Genomic DNA, 20,051 nt, shown 5'->3' with positions numbered 1-20,051 from the left:
ATGTAACAAAATAGCAGTAATATAGCAAATAAATGTGAAAAATACATTGTTAGAACCAAAAATAGTGATTTTTGGCAAAACTGCCTGTCAGCAAACGGTTGCCATGGCAACACGAAAAAATGGAAAATTTGTCAAACTTCGTAAAATTGTTGCCAACAATATTTTAGGAAAACTCACCAAATTTGGTGGCTTTAGCGTAAGGCGTTCTTGCTGTTATAGGGCATCGAAGTTGGCGCGGGCCTCAAAATCCCCCCCCCCGGTCTGAATAGGGTTAAACACAGTTACAATACACCTTTACTCGTCAATGGATAAGCAGTCGATTCAGTACAAAACAACCACGTCCCTAGATGAAAGCCTAGGTTACAAATGCTGCACTGAGTATACACTACGCAAACTGTACTGCCAAGTTATCATTTTTGCATGATTTGCATGATTGTAAAACTAACGTTTTCAATTCCTTTATACGTGTTCAATATTTCATCTTGGACCCTTCTTATACTCATCTATACGTCTCTGCACACCAGAATTCCAAGTTAATCAATATAGAGTATTTCACTATATCTATAAGGTGTGCATTGATGAATGTGTGATCACGTTACCGAACAAAACGTTTGATCTTTTACGTACTAAAAAAATGTATTGCATTCAATCCCTACAAGAAGCTTTAGTAAGCCTATTTTTACGTAAACGTATTACTTGTCTAATATGACATCATGGCAGCTATCACCAACACAACATGGATAGCGACTCAGTGTATACTACTATACACCTGAATCTTATGACACTTTTTCTTCAAGAAAGCTCATCGGACCAAATCCGTACAAACGTTATTTTTTCTGGATTCATTTGAGACATCCTTTCAAAAAAGATTGTCTTTTATCGCTGACGCGGCCGCCATTCTGGCACTTGTATTGTTGTAAAAGCTATTATTTTTGTACTAAAATTTCGAAGTTATTCGTGGTTTTGTTGGAATGTTGTACTTTCTAAAATACCATCTTGCCGGAAGGCACCAATGAACTTGGTAGAGTGAGTGACATAGAGATTCAGTGTCTCGGCATGGCGCACGGGAAAGTCCTCAGGCAGATGTGACCAACGTGGACGACGTTGCTGGAGTGTCTTTTCGGTCAACACGCGGCTCAGCATCCACCTTAGCTGCCTGTAGTTCAAGCATAAACCATTCATTACTAAATGTAGCACTGAAAATAACACCCACACAAACTAGGGGAGCTACAAACACAGCCACGTTTGGGATTGTGTTCTCGCTGCAATAAAAGCGCCACCTACATAGGTTACATATAGTGGACAGAAGCAGAACTACAGATAAAAGCTCTGAGGAAGATACCTGACAGACCGTTCGAAACGTTAGCAGGTAAGAGGCATTCTGGTTGTGAAAAAGAAATATCCAATATCCTATGTTCTACCAACCTGATGAAACTATTTTCGTAAATGCACAGAAACTGTTTTACATCAGGATCGTTCAATGGCGTTCAACATGGACAGAAATATGCCATATACCTTCTCTGACTTCATCGCTTGCTGCAAACGTTTTCAGCCGCTAACCCTGTTACTTCTTACTGGTAGTCACGATGGACTGGGACACAAATTTATGTTTGGCTTTCTCTCTCATTCGTCAGATGAACATGCACAGCGTTCATATCACTCCGCTACCGCCACCAACAGATTCGAAGACAAAGTCACATCACGTATTATGTCATAATGAATGCTGCAAACAGACATAGCTTGATCGAGTTATGTGCTTTTGTTGTTCCCGTATCTCATTGCGCTTGGGGCACCGGTCGAAAGATTACTCAACGATGTTCAGAGATAAAGAATGGATTTTCTTACGTTTTGTGTATTTTGTTGTCTTATAAGTCATACTTTTAAGTATTACACAGTATCTAAGTTATGAAAAAATCGGCGAAAATAACACAACACGTACAGTACCGCAGTTAACGAACCCCGCAGTGCTGCACCGGTGCCCCAAGTGCAGTGAGATACCACCCTTACCTCGAGGCTGTACACCTGGGCTGCAGGCTCGTATGCAGGAGGGGGTCCGCTGGGCTGGTCGTCCGCCTGGTCTCTCTCTCGCAGGTTTTGGATGTGGGAATATACCACCAGAATGCAGTAAATCTGGCGACACACATTTGATAGTAATCATAATTGCAAGATCATACCATAAGGCTAAATGCAAACAAAGTAAAACAGTGGTATGCAGAAATGCATCCTTACAAAGAACGAAAATAAAATAGTTAAAGTGTTGAATATGTAAGTGGGTAAAAAGGAAAGGAGATCTTTTAAAAATCGATTTGAATGAAAAATACATCATTAACTGTACAGGCATAGATAAGTAATGTTATCAATTTATATTGGTATATGTATATCGCTCATATTCAATATTGATATGCATATGTATTCTTGACACTTGAAAGCAAATTATACCAGCGACGAAGCAAGCTGACGTTTAGTAATGGAACGATGAGGACAAAACTAAGCCGTAAGTGGATCAAAACTATATGAATGCTTACGTTAATACAGGCCACCACTAAGAAGACCACCCAGGCAACCGCTATGGTGATAACAATGGTCATGTTTCGGGCAAAGTCGAACATCTCAGCATCATGTAGTGCTGTGGCGTTTGGGGCGATAGCGACAATGTCATCCTGGTGAAACAGAGAAGGTTCTTGTCAATGGCGCCAATGGCATTCATAACAAAAGTTTAAATTTAGCAATATCCCGAGGATTCTAAACACATAACGTTACTTACCATACAATTTACGCGTCTATTCTTTCACTGTAATTGTAACTGAGTATGGATCTAAATGTACAGAAAATGCACTTGGGACACTTAATTAAGCTAAAATCTTTTGGTTCCTACCTTCTCAATTGCAATGCGAACTGGCTAGCTTATGAAGGATGGGAAATAACATTTCTATTCCTAACTTTTTATTCCTAACTTTTTATTCCTAAACATCTCTAAATTGTCTATTCCATCCCAAATTCTTCCGATTTCTTTGGTCGTTCTACTCTTGAAACTGCGTTTGAGTGAATTTGCGTTTTCATTCTCTTGTAAATGCTACCTGACTTAACAAACTTGTGCATGATGAAACAGGCTAGCTACTAACGTTAGATGGAACATTACAAGTCAAGACGACTCAAAGTTTGGCGCCATCAAACTGCAGCAAACGACTGTCACACGCATCTGTTAGATAGCCTTTATAACTATTTTCCATTACAAATATCTGTATATACATGGTCATATATGGCTATATATCTGACAGTGTCATATATAGATGTAGAGTACGTGTGACATTCATGAAACAAAGTACTGACCATGACCATGTTGTTTTGGGCCACAAACACCGTCACTGTGATAACAATGCAGAGGAGCATGTCCCCCACCAGGTAGATGATAGCTCCGATCACCCAGGCTATGCACAGGTATCTGTTGTTCTAAACAGCAACAAAACACAGTTTTTGTACCATTATGTTCTTAGTAGCATTTGTTTTTACAATATACTAGTTCCAGATTTGCTATACAAGTTACCAAGCACATTAATGTATTGTTCTAAACGGCAGCAAAAACACATTTTTATACCACTACGGAGTCTTTTGTAGAGTATATTATTTCCAGATCGGTTGTACAAGTTACCATCATACATGTATACTGGTGTAAATGAGCAAGTAATCATTGTTTTCATTACTGTAATTCAACACAGCATCACATGGCACTTTGGTGTATTATTCATTTCATCTTATAATTAAAGCTTTTGAAGAGGTAAAAGGCTGAAGCAAGATGCATTACTGATAAATTAATCTAATATGGTATGATACGGTCAGTAAAGAAAGCAAACTATTTTTGCCTGTTCATCGTGACCATTTGGGCTAGGTTGCAGATCAATTTCATCTTTTCGACCAAGAGTTATAATATGCAAATGTAGCCATGCCATATCACCAGCATAACGCAATGTAGAATGTAGCTCTGCTTTGAAGAAACATATGGGCCTTCTGCTCTGCAGTGCCCGACATTATACATGTACGTAATTATACGTAAGTGGTTAAGTGTATAACTCTTACCACTGCCACGCCAACGATGAGAAAAATGCACAAGAGTGCAAAAATCCCATCCATGAACACCCCGATGTACTTGGCTGTAAAACATAATTAGAGATATTAGTAACATATCATTAAATTATAACAGGAGACTATGGCTTTGTCAAGGATATAGGTCCTAAACGTTTTCAATTTCAGCTGGGTAACAGGATGAACGTTTCGCCACAATGTTAGTTCGCAACAGTCATTTCGCTACAAGGTGCACGTCATTTTGCCACATGACACAAGTCACTTCGCCCATATGAACGGGATTACCTCCATGAAAAATGGAGGTATAGTTTTTGGTGTGTCTGTGTGTGTGTCTGTGTGTGTGTGTCTGTGTGTCTGTTCGTGTGTCCGAACATTTGTTGTCACCATAGATCTAGAACCTCTGGATGGATTGTGATGATATTTGGTATGTAGGTAGGGTGTTGGGAAGCTTCGAAGACGAATGTCGAGGTCGATTTTGGGCCCCCTTGTGTGCAACCTTGGTACTGCAGCAGAACTTCGATTTTTCGTATATTCTTATTTCTCTAGATAGCCTAATTGCATTAGAACTCGTATTCCTACTACCATATGAATATTCATAGATGTCCACTAATGAAATTATGACATTATCTATAAGTCACAACAGAGCGTAGGCCAAGCTGAGTACTGGAGTACAAGGCTATTCCCACTTTTCGGCGTCAAAACAGAATAATGTTGCATATGCAGAACTCAAGGCTGAAATATCGGCGTTTCATACATGCAAATGATTAAATACGCGTACAAAAAGCAGGAGAAATGGCGTCATTTAACTCCTGCATAAAGCTGTGAGCCTGGGGATTTTTATACATTCAAATGTGGGAAAATGACACGGGCTTTGTTGCGAAACGACTTGCCTGGTGGCGAAATGACATTAATTGTGGCGAAACAATCTGTAACCACCAGCTGCATAGATTGTATTATTGATACACAGACATTCAGGAGTAACATCTACAGCAACAACAGAAGTACAAAACTTACTTGCGGCCTCACCCATCGAGTAGCTGAATCTGACGCCTAGGTCCATCCCACACACGATCTGAGTGCGGAATGTGTAGAATAATTATGATGTTATTCATACTATAGATCGTGTGCTTGTACTTCTGTATCATATTCAACAAAACTAACCATTACTTTAAACAACGTTAACACTACATTCAATGGAAAAAGATTTAGCTGGGTGTCTTACTAAAATGTCAGTACGTGATGTGGCCAAGAGATTTCACTTAGCACCAAACGAGCTTCATTGATAAAAAAAATAATATTTTTACGCTTCCTGTTTTTGTTGTCTTTTTGTGACAAAATGTGTATGTTTTGCATCATATTCCCATTTTAAGGTCACGCATAGCAAAAATCCAATTTAGGACGGAGGGACGCCGCCTATGTACTGCAGACTAGTGAAATACCCGCTTAACCAGAAGCTTACACAACACTAGCACTGCAAATCTCATAAGGGGGTATCTGGTCTATGTCGCAATCACGGCATCTGTACCAGCAAATTTTAATATCATAACTTGTGATATTAAGTCACGCAGGTTATCCAGTACTGTTCTACACATTTTCCTTGCAAAAAAAACACAAAGAAACCACCATCGTTCCGAAGATGCTACTATATAGCTCGGAGATAGATGACTGTGAGTACCGACAGTAATTGGGTATGATCATGTGACGGCGGGTGCAGGGTGAGCCGACAGGAAAGCCGGGCAGCATGTCAACATGTCTGCCACGTAATATAAACCTCAGTGAGGTGGATGCGTCACACACCAGCACACATGGCTGATTGAAAATTTTATTTTCTTCCGTTCGTATGTCGAAGTTCAAATTATGAAGGTCTTTGCGCATATTGCATTGACATTCAGTCAACATGATAATATTTTTCTAATAAGTATGTAACGTTATGTTATAATAATTAATTTATATCATATTACATCCCATTATATTATGTCATGTTTAATTAATTCATATCATATTACATCTCAATATATGTTATCATATTTTATAGCAATTGATCTACATCATATTACATATCATACATATTATGTCATGATTTGTCATATTATGTTGTGTTGTGTTATGGTATCGTATTTTGTCTTATGTTTTGTGCTATTTCATCGTAGCTTATATTCCTATTCATTTTGATACCATGCATATCATTATCGTTCTTGGCTTTTGTGAATTATTGTCCATTACTGTATCAGATATACTGAAATATTTCTGTGCACTCTTTGATTCCTGGTAACGCCAATGCCATTACCGATAGAGACACTGGAGAAGCACGCTCCGTCAAGATTACCAGGCGCCTGTGACTTGTAGTCCTCATTACGAATCTTAATGAGCCCGTAGAATGCGTGCTCAGTAACCATGATGTGCATATCAACCAGCTTTCCCTTGGCAATTGCCTACTCAAAGCACATATAACACTCTGCAGTGAATTTTACTGCGAGAAAGGGTTACATTAAACTTTTACCTGTCCTTCCAATTAGAACTTTTCGCTATAATCAATGTCTGAATTTAGAACGATTAATGTACAAATATAATATCATGTGTGACAATTCAGTTGTAGAAAGGTAAGAAAATGTTGTTTTAGTAGTAGTAATAGTTAATAAGAAACCCGTATCACTGCAGCCGCAGCCCGAAGGCAGAATTGGTGTGTGATATTACAATATGAAATAAACGTACTAGTCAATATCTAAAACATGCAAATAATTGAAAATGGGGATAGTTATAAAATTAGCGCAGTCGGTGCAAATGTTATATTCCTATTTTGGCAGCCTCTACTAACCACAGCTATGTTTATTCTCTTATATCTAAATGGAGGAAAGACGTGTAATTAAGAAAAATTGTAGTGGAAACACCCCGTTTCCAACCCATTGCTTCCGTAGTCAGGCGTGACAAGGAAGACTACTAATCTTTTCACCTTCGTGGTACTCATACAAATATCCTTGTCCACGAAGATTACCCCGCTTACAGTTTTAGTGTGGAGAGCTCATGCTGACAGTGAGATGGACCATCGGCTGCACTGACACATGCTTGGTCTTATTACGTGTCAATCACCACACTTGTCAAAGAGCATGTTTGCCAAGCGTATGTAATGTGTATGCGATGTCCAATACTATCAAATATGAAGAATATCGCTGAATAAATGCTTCTTACTAAAGGAAGAAGCAAACCATATCAAACTACTTTTTGTAATATACAACCAATGTTGAATGTGCATGTAACTGATAAACATGTTATAAAATGAGGGTATATTACTTGAAACGAAGTAATTCAATATTGCGACTTTGATATGTTTGGTGAATTATATTTATCTACGGATTGAGATTTCAGCTATACTAGACGGGAAATCCTATCTTTTGATGGCATACAGTATACAGAAAGGCTGTGGAAGGGGTAGCGCATTGATTGATTTTGTAGTATGTAATTGCACCACGGCATCCAAGGCCGAGCGTTAATAATCTAACGTCTCGCAGGTAGGACTGGGGAATGTAGGAAAACAGAGGTCACCCATCGTGACACAGCGAATCGATCACATGCTACAACCGTGCACTGAATATGTGGAGGGCTGTAGGCCTGGCTTTGTAGGACTGGCTTAGGGGCTGTGTTTTCTTCGACATTGGTTCCTGATCCCTACCAGTCATGATAACCATCATATATTCCATGCAGCACTATCAGATACAATATCTAATCTCGGTATAATTAGCTTGGAGAGCAAGATATGTATAGCCATGATTCATAATTAGGGCATGGCGAAGATTCATTGTGATTTCGCCGCATGTCAGCATGTACATTTATCGTACTGGGGCAGGCTGTCATTGGTTTCTTTAGCTCTAATCTACTGAGACGTAGAATAGCGGGAATGTTGTCACTTGATAAGCACATAATCTCGGCAAAGTCTTCCCCCTACATACTAAATACAATATGTGCGTGTGCAGACTGCATTGCAGGTGTTATGTTCACTGTTATAAAATGCTGACACAAGAATTGAAAATATCATAAAAGCATGAAACATAACTTTTTTAGTTGCGAATGCATCATGGATAAGGATAAATTTAACCTGCACTGACAAAAACAACAAAATTCTATTTTTCTGGACGCATTAAGTTTGTTTTTACAGATAAATGATAGAAGAAGGAAAACGGATACATTAGAAAAACATCAGTCTGATGGAAATGACAGCGTAACTTTTAAACAAGAAATAAAACAGCCGTATAAACACTAAAAAAATCAGCTTTTCCAAGAATTACTTCCATGTAACTGTTAGGACGGTAGCTGTCAGAACCTAATTGTTCTCCCAGAAATCAAGAGCGCCGTACGTACTACCATTCCCCGTTCCCGTTTTTATGAGCGATCAGCTACATGGGAGTACGGAATTACTAGTATGGCAGGCCCGGGGAGCAATACGCACATTCACATCACGATGTGACGGAAAAGTACATTAAAAGACTCACCAGCATCACCACAGCCGTGACCATGGAGCCTGTTCGAACGTTACAGCACCCGCAACAAGTACTCAGTATCGCCATGGCGACGACTTTTTCGCCTCAAGGACTGGAAGCGAGAATGTCGTCTGCGAAAAATTGGCAGGAAAACCAGGCCAATGGTTGAGAGATTCCGTGAGAGAGATCGATATTGGGATGGACCATCAACTGAACCTTGTAGGGGTGTTGGCTCAGAGGCAATATTGGACGTTCAATTACATATAATTATGGAAATATTCCTGTATATATGTACATAATGGCTGACGTATGGCGTTTACACGAGAATTTTAAAGTAAAGAGTTATAATATCATTTAAAATAGTCATTTAAACTTGCACTAGTCAGATAGTGACCACGTTTCAGACGTAAATCGTCGCTATATTATCACCTGTACCAGACGTATTCCCTGTACGTACGACACTGTTACGTCCGTCCATCGCCGTTCCCTTACATCAATGATTATATACTTTCCTACACCATATACAGGCTCTTCACTCTTCAATTAATACCCCGAGGCGCACCCCTCTATTACGAAAAACAGTGAATCCAGATTACGAGCAATGTCGCTACAGTACATACTGCTGGGCCAGGAATTTTGCTTTAATAACCTATGAATACATGCAAGGCGTAGCCAGTAGAAAGTATTTTGAATGAAGACCCAATTTAGCTGTGGAATATTCCCCTGGAATGCGTCGTGATATGATGGAATATATTTTCTAAATGGCAAGGGACAGGCCAGTGATTCTAATAGTGGGGTGTTCCATCAACTAAAGTTGGCAGTTACGTTTACCTCAGTAACAGCAGTCAGGTCGTGTGTTATCACCTTCAACGAATATGCACCACCCGTCTTCTGAAATACAGCTCCTGTAACGACATGCATTTCAATTGCTTACGGGCAACATGATAACGTATTAATGAAAAATGAGGACCAGTGAGTTGGCGAATATAAGACGTCAAGATGAGTTGATGTTGAGGAACGCAGTCACTTCTTCAGTGCAATCGGTTGTCATCTACCGTTTGTCACTCTGGTATCGCCCTGTCACGGCAATGTATGTGTGGACTACTTGCCAACATTAGAATAGTTTTTGCAGGGCATGAAAGGATAAACTGAATAACACTTTATATTTAAAGATCGACATGGATGAAAAATAACACAGACTAAGAGAACATTTCATGCTACCAAAACGTGTGCTATGAAATATGCAGGTACGTTGGAAGATTACAGAGTTTAAGCAGATCCGTACGGCAGCATAAGATAGTATCAAAAGCTGGCCAATGAAAGACTCCCAGACCGGCTACATTTCGTTGCCAGGTTTTGATACTATCTTATAAGCCTATGTCATGCCACCGTAGGATCTACTTGGAGATTACAGAGAGTCGATACCAAACTAATTCCTTGCGTTTGTTCCCTCTCACCATTCTACACAGAAACGCCATCTTATCTGGTTTGTCCCTAACTCTATCTTCTTTACAAATTCATAGACGTAACAAGAAATACACGCACTGTTGACCATATACAAAAAAGATAAGTGTACATGCATATGTAGCATGCATATAGTGGTATTGGATTCGTGGTGCCGCGGTATGACTTATGGCCTATCTTTGCTGCAGATGAAAGCCACGCTGACATGTTTCTTATAATTAAAAACGAATGTAGAATTATGCATCATCTTTTCAATAAAGGTCGGGGTGCTCAGCTGCCTACAACATCTTCGTAAGATAAACTTAAAAGGATTCCTAGCAGCATATATATGCAGCATTATTTTTTTCTATCCAAATACCAAAGGATAGTATTGAAGATGAACTTGAGAAAACAGTTTAAAACTGGTATCTACAGTTTTAGCAAAACATTGTCTGATAATTATATAGTTATGATACACATGCCATGTACTTTTCTCCGCGATATTACTAACACATATATATCTCGAGAATATTTGTAACCAGTAACTATTCAAATTCACAAAATCCACAATGGCCTTGAGGGGGCTATAAAGCTTGAGTATTGTGCCTAACTGCCTTCTATAGCATTTGTTGCTACGGTGTGGTACAAATTATATAGTGCAAGTAGCAATCCGGATAAGACGATGTGGTCGTGGATTGCTTTTTGCGACATGAAGATTTATGAATAGGCGTACAGTGGCGTCCCCATGACTGGCTGCAGGTCCATACCGTAAGATACATTTCCTGTAAAATATTTGAGAAAAATGCATTAACGTGGATGCCTGCTACTTATTCAAATACATCGTCTGCTAATGCACTTGCCTTGCCTCCTAATGCACTTACCTTGCCTGATAATGCACTTACCTTGCGCATTATATAACATGTAGGGTAAGTCTTTGACCCTTATAGTGATTACTGCGGTTAGCATTCACCCCACATGGCAAAGCTAGGTCTGCCCGCTTGTTATTTGATCAGTACGTTCAATCATCCAGCCCCAAGGTACAGACGTGGCTTTTACTCAGTGAGCGAGAACAGCTGGCACTGCTTCTAATTGCCTGCAATCCTGAGGGAGAAACATGCTGAAAACAAATTCCGAAGTAGTTGGATTGTGATAGCTCGCCGTTAATGACTATCTGAATAGACAAACATGTACAATGCTAAAGGTGGTATCTCACTGCACTTGGGGCACCGATGCGGCACTGCGGAGTTCGTTCACTGTGCCACTGTTGTGTTATTTTCGCCGTTTTTTTTATAATCTAGATATTTTGTTATTACGTAATTTAAGTATGACTTAGAAGACAACAAAGTACACAAACGTAAGAAATTTTGTCCTTTATCTCTGAAATTCGTTGAGTAATCTTTCGAACTCCGCAGTGCCACACCGCTGCCCCATGTGTAGTGAGATACCATCTTAAGCTATTCCATTTTTTGGAATATCTGCTAGATAGCAATATAACTATTTTCATTATAGAGAGAATGAAAAAATATGATTTTGCACAAAATGAAAGCATGATTCTGCAGTTATTAATAAAAACCATCCATTCTGCTATGTTATCTTCTCTGTTTTCATAAACATTAAGCCCACCTGGATTTGGATCAGCAGAGGCATGTGTCGCCGATAACTCACGAAACACACGCTCTCTGGAAAGTTTCTGCGCATGCGTGTGAACAACAAGACCGCAATATATCTGAGGGGCAAGTGATAGAATACATATTACATTATTTCATAACCATGAATACATACTTCCTTTTCAATGTCTATCTCTCATGGATAGCATTTACTACATCAGCGTTTTAGTTTATTTGCCACAGACATGCGTAGTGCTGTGTCCTGAAACATGTAACGTGTGGTTTAAGTTTAGATCGCTAGGTGCCGCTTACACAACAGAAGTACTAGCATACTATCTTCAGCATCATTAATATTTTTATTACGCAGGGTGTCTTTCTCGTGTGTGGTAATGAAAAGAATACATGTACAGGGATCCATCTTCGTGTTAGATGGCCACCATGAGCTTGGTGATGTTAATGCCACATTGATGAATGTAATATTTATGAAAATAATATGGCAGTCAATGTTCACAAACAAAAAGTCATAATGAGCGGAACGTACCAAAAGGAGTAGTTCTAATACCACCAATATCCAACTTGCAATCAAACCGGCGTGGACATTGGCAATAGGCCCAGCATCCTCGGAAATAGAACCTTCCTACAGCAATATAATGTATGGTGACCTTATTAAGGCTACAGAAAGGTAGCATGTTCATACATTTTGTTCTCTCAGACACTCAGTACTGTCTACTTGCAACACTCGATAGAAAATCAAAATTAAAATCTTAATACAAACATCTTAGACATTTGTTATACCAGGTTTTGTGGTCATAGAATGTTACTGCCCAACCATGCAATTTTGATCGTGCTCTGAAATATATACGTTGGCATATATACTCGTATATATGCCAACGGTCGTGCACAAAGCAAAGATCATTCCATATTTCTTTCAGTCGGACTATCGCACAGCTTTACATGGCATGAACATAGCAGTAGGGGGTACCTACCGAATTGATCAGATCTATGTCCTGGTCTGTAGAGAGGACAGCTACGGACATGTTCACGCATGCCCAGAGCGCCATGCCCGCCACCCAGGCGAAGCACAAACTTGCATGTTTCTAAAATCAAACAAAATCATTGTATTTTTTTATCAAATGAACACATTCATCTATTTAACCTAGCCTCATACTTATTTTAATAGTCTCTTCTTTTTTTTCATCTATAAATGATAAGATCATTTAGATCACAGACAAATAAGAAAACATAAATCATAGATCTACGTATACACATTGCGGTAGCATGTCTAGAATATGTTTAGTCATATGCCACGGGTAAAAGTAAAAATATTTTCTTCACCGCAAATTTTACTTTAAAGCGAAACAAGATGTCAATACGCAACTCATAATGACTGGATTTACATACAAGTGTGCATCTATGAAATTCGTTTTTTTATGTTCTGTCAAATCATTCCAATTTGGTAGCAGGTGGGGGCGCTTGGTCTCCGACAAGCAATATCCCTAAAAGACTGTAAACAGAGTCGTTTCGTGTTAGCAGTTTCGATTGTACTCTCCAACAGCAGCAAAATTGGGTAACATTATGATGGCTTACTCTGAGCACGCCGAGGAACAGCATATTGCACAGCAGTAGTAGCACGACATTGAGAGCTAACCCCACATACGTCAGACCTGAAACAAACAAACGTATGTTAGGCAGATATCACTGCCATCCATTGGGTAGATTGCCTTCTTTGTTAGTGTTTGACCTCGGAAGCTATAAAACAAGCGGTGGAGGGCCTAATACGATTTAACAGCATAGTTGGTAGTAGACATTTGCTCCAATTAATTCTAACGTAGTGGCAATTAAATGATTCATCATGAATAAAAAACTTAAAGGCTCTTTGTAACAGAATTTGGAAAAAACGGACAGATATTTCAATATTAGGGAAGGTGGGCCAGTGTTTTAACAAGCATGTTAAACCAATAACTGGAAAACGATAATAAAATTGTCACGTAAACTTACTGTGATCGTAAGTGTATCCGGTGAGATAAGACAGGTTAGCAAGCTTTGCGATACTTATGATGATCCCAATCAGGGCAAATATCTGTGGCAAAAGTAAATAAGTATTGTAAATAAACTTTTAAAGGGCTCTCAATGTTGTGTGCAATGACGTTGTCAGGGAAACGTTGTATCAGAGTATATCTATTTTGTGTTGTATGTTTGGCCACGAGCTATTCTTTACCACTCCTTTTCCATTGTTGTAGCATATTGTACATGTACAGTATCTCGATAATAACTTATTATAATGTTCAATGACTTCCAAATCCTTTATTCCTTTTTTGATGACGGTGACAACTCGGAAACTTGGTACAAGAACAAGGCCCATATCTGAATCGATTACAAACTTAGAGCAAGCAAACGACAACTATCTTGAAGTATCTACGTTGTCTGTACAATACAATATCGATTGACCAACAAGATCGGGAAAGACAATAACACTTACTGAGTATCCTGCAGCTGTCGCCATGCAGCCAACAGGGATGGTCCACAGGCCACAACAGCGGCTGATCTCTACCATGGTGGATAGATGGGGAGGGGGGCAGCTTCAAGCAGTCAAACACTATGTACAGACCCTACCGGTAGAAGCGTCCTTGAACCCTAACATTAACAATAAAATTTACTGAAAAGATCAAATAGTTGAGGTCATAGGAGAGAGTCTAAAAAACTGCAAGGCAGACCCCTCTTCAATATGTTGAATCGTACACTGTGATGAATGAATTGGGAAGTGTTTAAGCCAAAGTCGGTCCAAGGCTGGACCACTAGTATATATATGGCCTCCTTCGTGTCAATATTGACCATGGTAAAATCCTAATTGATATCAGCCCTACAGCTCTACTGTGGCTAAACAGTCCTATAAGAGAATGACAATCTCTGCACCAAGGAGGTTAAAAATCACATAGGGCACATCTGCACCACTAGTGTATGGCAACAGAAATAGCAACAATATTTCTTTATTTCTGTACTTGTTTTGGATTAACATTTGTTCACTATCTCCTTCAAAAGCAAAAGTTTCACCGTTTCAATGGACAAACATATTGACAATACTTTAGTCGAAAAGTAGCTGTCAGCATTATAAATCACCAAAAGCCCCATACACGCCCCCATGTTGTCCGTGTATCGTTTGACAACTATCCTTTGTCTGTGACCAGTCAGCATATCCCCTACATAAGTCCATAGTCGACAGTCCCTACGCAGGTGAGAATGGTAGCTAGATTTCCGTCTTCTTTTAACAGGTAAAACACGACAACTCCATATAAAAACCATGTTTTCTCTCATGAGTTTCTCGGAGATTGTAAACAAGCCCTATACATAACGTTACAGCACATAAATCATCGCCGAGACTTAATCACTGGGAACAGCCGAAAAGTGGTTGTACTGGTTTGTCATCGAACGGTCATGCAAATGATCAAGGTGTGCATGCCACGAATCACTCCATAATTCTCTAACAATACTAACCATATGTTACACGTGTACCACATGTTGCACCTTACTTGATAATACATGTAACGTGTGTGTTCCATACACGGAAACGTACGTAACGTTTAACCAATGCTTACACTGCACGATAAGTAACGTTAACAACACACAGCCATGTTTTGAACGTCAATGACCCGTGATAAAATGGAGGACACTAATAACACAACTGTGTTTCGCTGGATCACAGAATAGGGGAGGGGGGCACCTGTTGCATCCTTATTTACTGGTTAACTGGTCTCTTGAAATACGATTTAACATGTTAATCCAACTTCCAGGCGGTGTGGTGAGACTATTGACTATGTAATCTGGTAGACACAACAACGGGGCTTGTATTATTCAATTAACACCCAGTGTAGCACAGTCTTGAAAGAGTTACGAGTATAAAACAGAAATACAGTCTGAACTTGTCAATATTACTAGTATAAGACTTACTTATTTGTTTTTGTGCTTTACGGATATTGTCTAGGCGTAACAGGTGCACAACACAGCACAACAATTTTCGAAATTGGTAAGATTGTATATTTGTCAAGTGGTTTCTGTTGTTGACGTCACACAGACAATGATGAGAGAAAGAGCCACATGACTTGTGTATTTCTGAACCAGTTAGACAAAATAAACATAACGTTGTGTTATAAATGCCTTCCTGTGAACATGTAAAGCCCAGTGTAAATTACTCAGCACAGTTCCAAGTCAGAGGTATTGAGTGACTCACAACAAGGAAGGGTGGACTTGTCGTAAACAGTAATAATAATAACTTACAAACTTGTAAGAATTGGTATCCATATTTTATGAAAGGCATATGTTATGTGTTCATAATCATACATAGTCTGTTCAAGAGTACTCACCGACGTGCCAAAGACCTGCATTAACAGAAATCTGTATCACCGAGGTCTACGTGTGGTCATAGATGTCGTACATACACCGCATTAACATATAGAGCCAAAGGCTATCTAAGGGGGTTTATAACAACCTGCTGCAAAAGTCTAACCAAGATCATATATCATGCTTTGCCGTCAATGCAAAAGGCCTAGGATACATTCTGTTACATATTTCTTCAATGGTCTCCTAACCATCTGGTTTACCATTACTTATTATTTGTGTTTTGCTAATTGTTGGCGATGAAACAACTATGTAACCAGCAATGTTTATATGAATATCCAAAGTATCTTTCTTTCCATTGTCTTATACGGGCTTTGTTGTTGTCTCTCCGAACTGGGAGTATGGTGGGGGATTGCCTTCCTCACGAAGCTTCTGTGCATGCGAGTACACCACAATGGCGCAGTAGATCTGTACAGGTAAACGAAGGACAAACGTGGTCGTCAATACTTACTATCACACATCGTAGTCATGAAAATTGAATGCCTCTGTTGGACACCCTTGTTTTTGCTCAATAAACCATTGACAATAATAACAACGATAGCAATTACAATTATGATAATAACAATAATAATGATAATGATATGTATGAGATGTGGTTTCCTAATACATATAACGATGCTGAATTTAAGATTTTCGCTGTTACTGGCATGTCGAAACCATGACGTCATTTTTCAGAGTAAGTAAAGCTGAACAATTTCACAATCAGTATTTATGCAAATACGTTAGCAATGATTAAAGACAACAATGCCATATCATCTACTATGATATTACTGTAGGATTACCAGTGCATAATAAGATAAGAATATATATAACAGACCAGCAGAAGGATTTCCAGTGCCATGATGACCCACATGAGACCAATAGCGGTTGCCATAGCAACCCCACCCACAGTTGTAACATAGTTTACGTCCGTCTTCTGTAAATACAGATAACGTAGTAAACTAGTTAAGACTATGGGTTCAAAACCATTGTCACTATATTGTGATAGAACTGAACTTATTAAAAAAATTCATTTCGTCTTGAGCATATCCAAACTAACCAAAGGATAAGGGTGTATTTTATTCTATTTCAATATTCTATATCCCAGCATCAATCATTATCTCTTTATTTGTAACGGTTACTGCTCACCTTTCCGGCATAAATAGTGGCCACTTCACCAAAAACAATGGTCAGAACTGACCAGACGACGGCGCCAACAACCCACATGATGCACAAGCTGTACTCGCTCTGTCAAGAGAAATTTAGTTTTATTTGTCTGAACCTTTCTTTGTTTATTAAAGGCTCAAATAGCAAAGCATGTCCAGAACACGAGATATCAAAATTAGAAGTTCCACTGCAGTACCTTGAAAGTCGCTAGGAGGCTCATTATCGCCTTTTACTGTTGTTTTCCCGACCGTTAACCACATGTATTCATCTATTCATTTATTTATTTATATATAAAATACCATTAAGATTCAGCCATGTTCATTTGATTGTATAGATGACAAAACTGGTGAGAGCATGCGAATGAAGAATTAAAAGTGAACAAATGACTGGTTACACAGAGTATGCTACATTTAGACATTTGTTCTATTACATTTTCTTTCTTGACTTTGGAATTTTCTTTGGCATTCTAATCTATGACATTAGTATCTGTTCTCCGATATCGTTGTCAATTCATGGCACATATGTGTGCTCATTTTACAACCGTTAGTGCTATGTATGATTTCCTGTACTTTCTATTTCATTTTTTGGAAATGGACAAAATTGATGCGCGCTCGGAAGCCATCCATATAATCAAATCAACCTTGCCTTCGTTGTAAGAAAATACCTTGAGGACTCCTATGAGGAGAAGTATACACAGTAGGACCAATATTCCGTCCGTTGTAATGCGACCGTATCTTGCAACTTCTGTAAGGTTTCAAGTTATGAGTGTGACAATTCAACACTGTGAAACGGTACACGTATTATACATGTATAGGCGTAAGTATATTATGTATATGTAAAAAAACGCCGAGTACGCAGCAAGAATTTTTCACTATGTATATTTTGTAATTGTAAAGAATTTAGAAAAAGACACAGACAATGTACGTAGCAAAACAAAGTTAACGTACCTCCACCGGCGCTAGCCAGACCAATGATGGTCATAACAATGTTGAAAATCCCGATCACCTGCAAATAAAAAATGAAAATGAAATGAAATAAGGGGGAAATGTGGTGTAGGATATCTTCACGATCGGGACAACATAAAATGATGACTAAATCTAATGTCATCGCAATAGAACTTTATTTTTCTTGTTCACGAATACACCAACGCCACAATGAAGGATACCCTACTAGGATTACTTTGAAAGTTTATTGTTCTAAACTGTTCGAGTAGTAGGTCTCAGTACAGTATTGGTCTCGCCCACAACAAGAGACCGCTTGATAGCGCTGGTTTCTATATGTAGCTATTATCCATAGTTGTTTGTAATCCTTTTTAGATGTTTGTGTGTTGATTATGTATGTGTGGACCGTCGAGCCCGAGGTATGCGATAAATAATCATATGTTTTCATGGCTTTGAAAGGCTATAATCTTAGATATTGGGATCGCTCAATACCCCCAGCTGTTGTATATAGGAACACTTACCATGTACAACGCTGCAATGTAGAGACTGCCAGACCGAAGGCCGAAGCATTCACAGCAGTTGTTCACCCTTAACGTTACCATGATGCCTGGTTGTCATCAGATAGGGGTTATAGGCCTCAAAATATTCTTAGCATTATTCTGAAAAAGCACATAGATCATAAAGATACTTTTCTTGTCATAAATAATACTGGAAATGTTATTCAACTCAGCAGATACCACACCCGATATTTGTGATGATGTATGATCGTCCGGACCAAAGAGTAGCTTTACCCTAGAACCTTAGGTCAATCCTTGATCTTTCAATTTGGGATTATTAGTTTTAACCATAACTTTTCCACGGCCCTTCAAGTAATCATTGTAGCAGGTCATATATCTATTTCTTCCTTCAGAAATGGCGTTTTATGGAACACCAACGCACGTTATGACGTTATATGGAACACCAAATCACACAACATTAAAACGTTATATGGAACACCAAATCACACAATGACCTTATATGGAACACCAAATCACACAATGACGTTATATGGAACACCAAATCACACAATGACCTTATATGGAATGCCAACGCACGTAATGACCTACGAAAATTTAGACAACTTTAAGTTGGGGTTGTCCCAATGCATGGGCGTAACCAATAACCAGGGGTAAATAGGAATTAGCTAGAGCTGCCAACAACACATTCTTGCACCGATTCTGTTAATTTCTTTGCTTATGCACCTTTCTTTTTATTTTCTGCACGTCCACAACCGCACTAGGCCGCATGCACACTAACACTTTTAAATGTCCCAGATATTAACTTTATTCAGTAATAGATAGTATAGGATAATTGTAACTCTATGTTACTTTTTTTTGTTTCTATAGTGTCTGTCTGCACTCTGTGCCATCTTGGCTGTGACATTACAGAGCAGATATTCGTACATGCATAACCTGAAACGGTCACTAGTGAATAGGCTTCTATATAAACAACGACAGAAAGATGAAACTCTTACTTCAGTGGACGAGTCACCATGTAGACAGCAAGATGGCTGCCTGTACTCATGCATAATGAAGGGAAGGAATAGCCTCGGGTACAAAAAGTAGTAGTACGGCTATCATTTAATCGATGTCGCTGGACGAGTTCTGGTCAATTCTGACGCATTCATGATCAAAACAATGTCTGATGAACTCTAAGCAAGACTTGTTTTAATGACCCAGGCATATATCATACGAAATGTGTTAGAGGAACTTTAACTATAGTTTGTTCGAACCCTTTGCCAATTTGGGTTTAACTAGTGTCGTCAATTTATTACTTCCGTGAAACGGAGGTAATGTAAAGTAACAGTTGTGTGTTTTAATCTCCAACCAGATCCACGGTGCGTTATGTATAGTATCAAACTTACCGTAGGTGCCCGTTTGACTCCCTTAGCCGGCTATACTCCCTGGCCAGCTTTGATACTATCTTATGGC

The 20,051-nt window shown here is 39.0% G+C and overlaps 3 protein-coding genes across 3 annotated transcripts; all 3 read right to left on the bottom strand.

Moving 5' to 3' along the window:
• Nucleotides 1-421: 421 nt before the first annotated feature.
• Nucleotides 422-9,630, bottom strand: LOC118430659 (lysosomal-associated transmembrane protein 4B-like). Its single transcript, XM_035841645.1, has 7 exons — nt 8,565-9,630; nt 5,095-5,152; nt 4,075-4,148; nt 3,331-3,450; nt 2,526-2,660; nt 2,008-2,130; nt 422-1,156 (listed from the first exon to the last, which is right to left on the bottom strand). The coding sequence occupies exons 1-7, from the start codon at nt 8,637-8,639 to the stop codon at nt 1,076-1,078; spliced, it is 666 nt and encodes a 221-aa protein (XP_035697538.1). The 5' UTR covers nt 8,640-9,630; the 3' UTR covers nt 422-1,075.
• Nucleotides 9,631-9,696: 66 nt separating this feature from the next.
• LOC118430660 lies at nt 9,697-16,080 on the bottom strand. Its single transcript, XM_035841646.1, has 8 exons — nt 15,961-16,080; nt 14,082-14,236; nt 13,601-13,682; nt 13,190-13,266; nt 12,589-12,699; nt 12,144-12,239; nt 11,619-11,721; nt 9,697-10,777 (listed from the first exon to the last, which is right to left on the bottom strand). Exons 2-8 carry the CDS (start codon nt 14,154-14,156, stop codon nt 10,713-10,715), a joined length of 609 nt encoding a protein of 202 aa, XP_035697539.1. The 5' UTR covers nt 14,157-14,236; nt 15,961-16,080; the 3' UTR covers nt 9,697-10,712.
• Nucleotides 14,558-19,657, bottom strand: LOC118430661. The gene is made up of 7 exons (XM_035841647.1): nt 19,595-19,657; nt 18,603-18,740; nt 18,088-18,145; nt 17,805-17,884; nt 17,123-17,221; nt 16,812-16,910; nt 14,558-16,402 (listed from the first exon to the last, which is right to left on the bottom strand). Exons 2-7 carry the CDS (start codon nt 18,681-18,683, stop codon nt 16,298-16,300), a joined length of 522 nt encoding a protein of 173 aa, XP_035697540.1. The 5' UTR covers nt 18,684-18,740; nt 19,595-19,657; the 3' UTR covers nt 14,558-16,297.
• Between the last annotated feature and the right edge of the window lie 394 nt (nt 19,658-20,051).

This window comes from Branchiostoma floridae, chromosome 14 (assembly GCF_000003815.2).
Source record: "Branchiostoma floridae strain S238N-H82 chromosome 14, Bfl_VNyyK, whole genome shotgun sequence".
In the NCBI taxonomy this organism is placed as follows: domain Eukaryota; kingdom Metazoa; phylum Chordata; class Leptocardii; order Amphioxiformes; family Branchiostomatidae; genus Branchiostoma; species Branchiostoma floridae.
The sequence above is the reverse complement of the archived record's forward strand: the minus strand, read 5'-3'. Positions and strand labels throughout refer to the sequence as shown.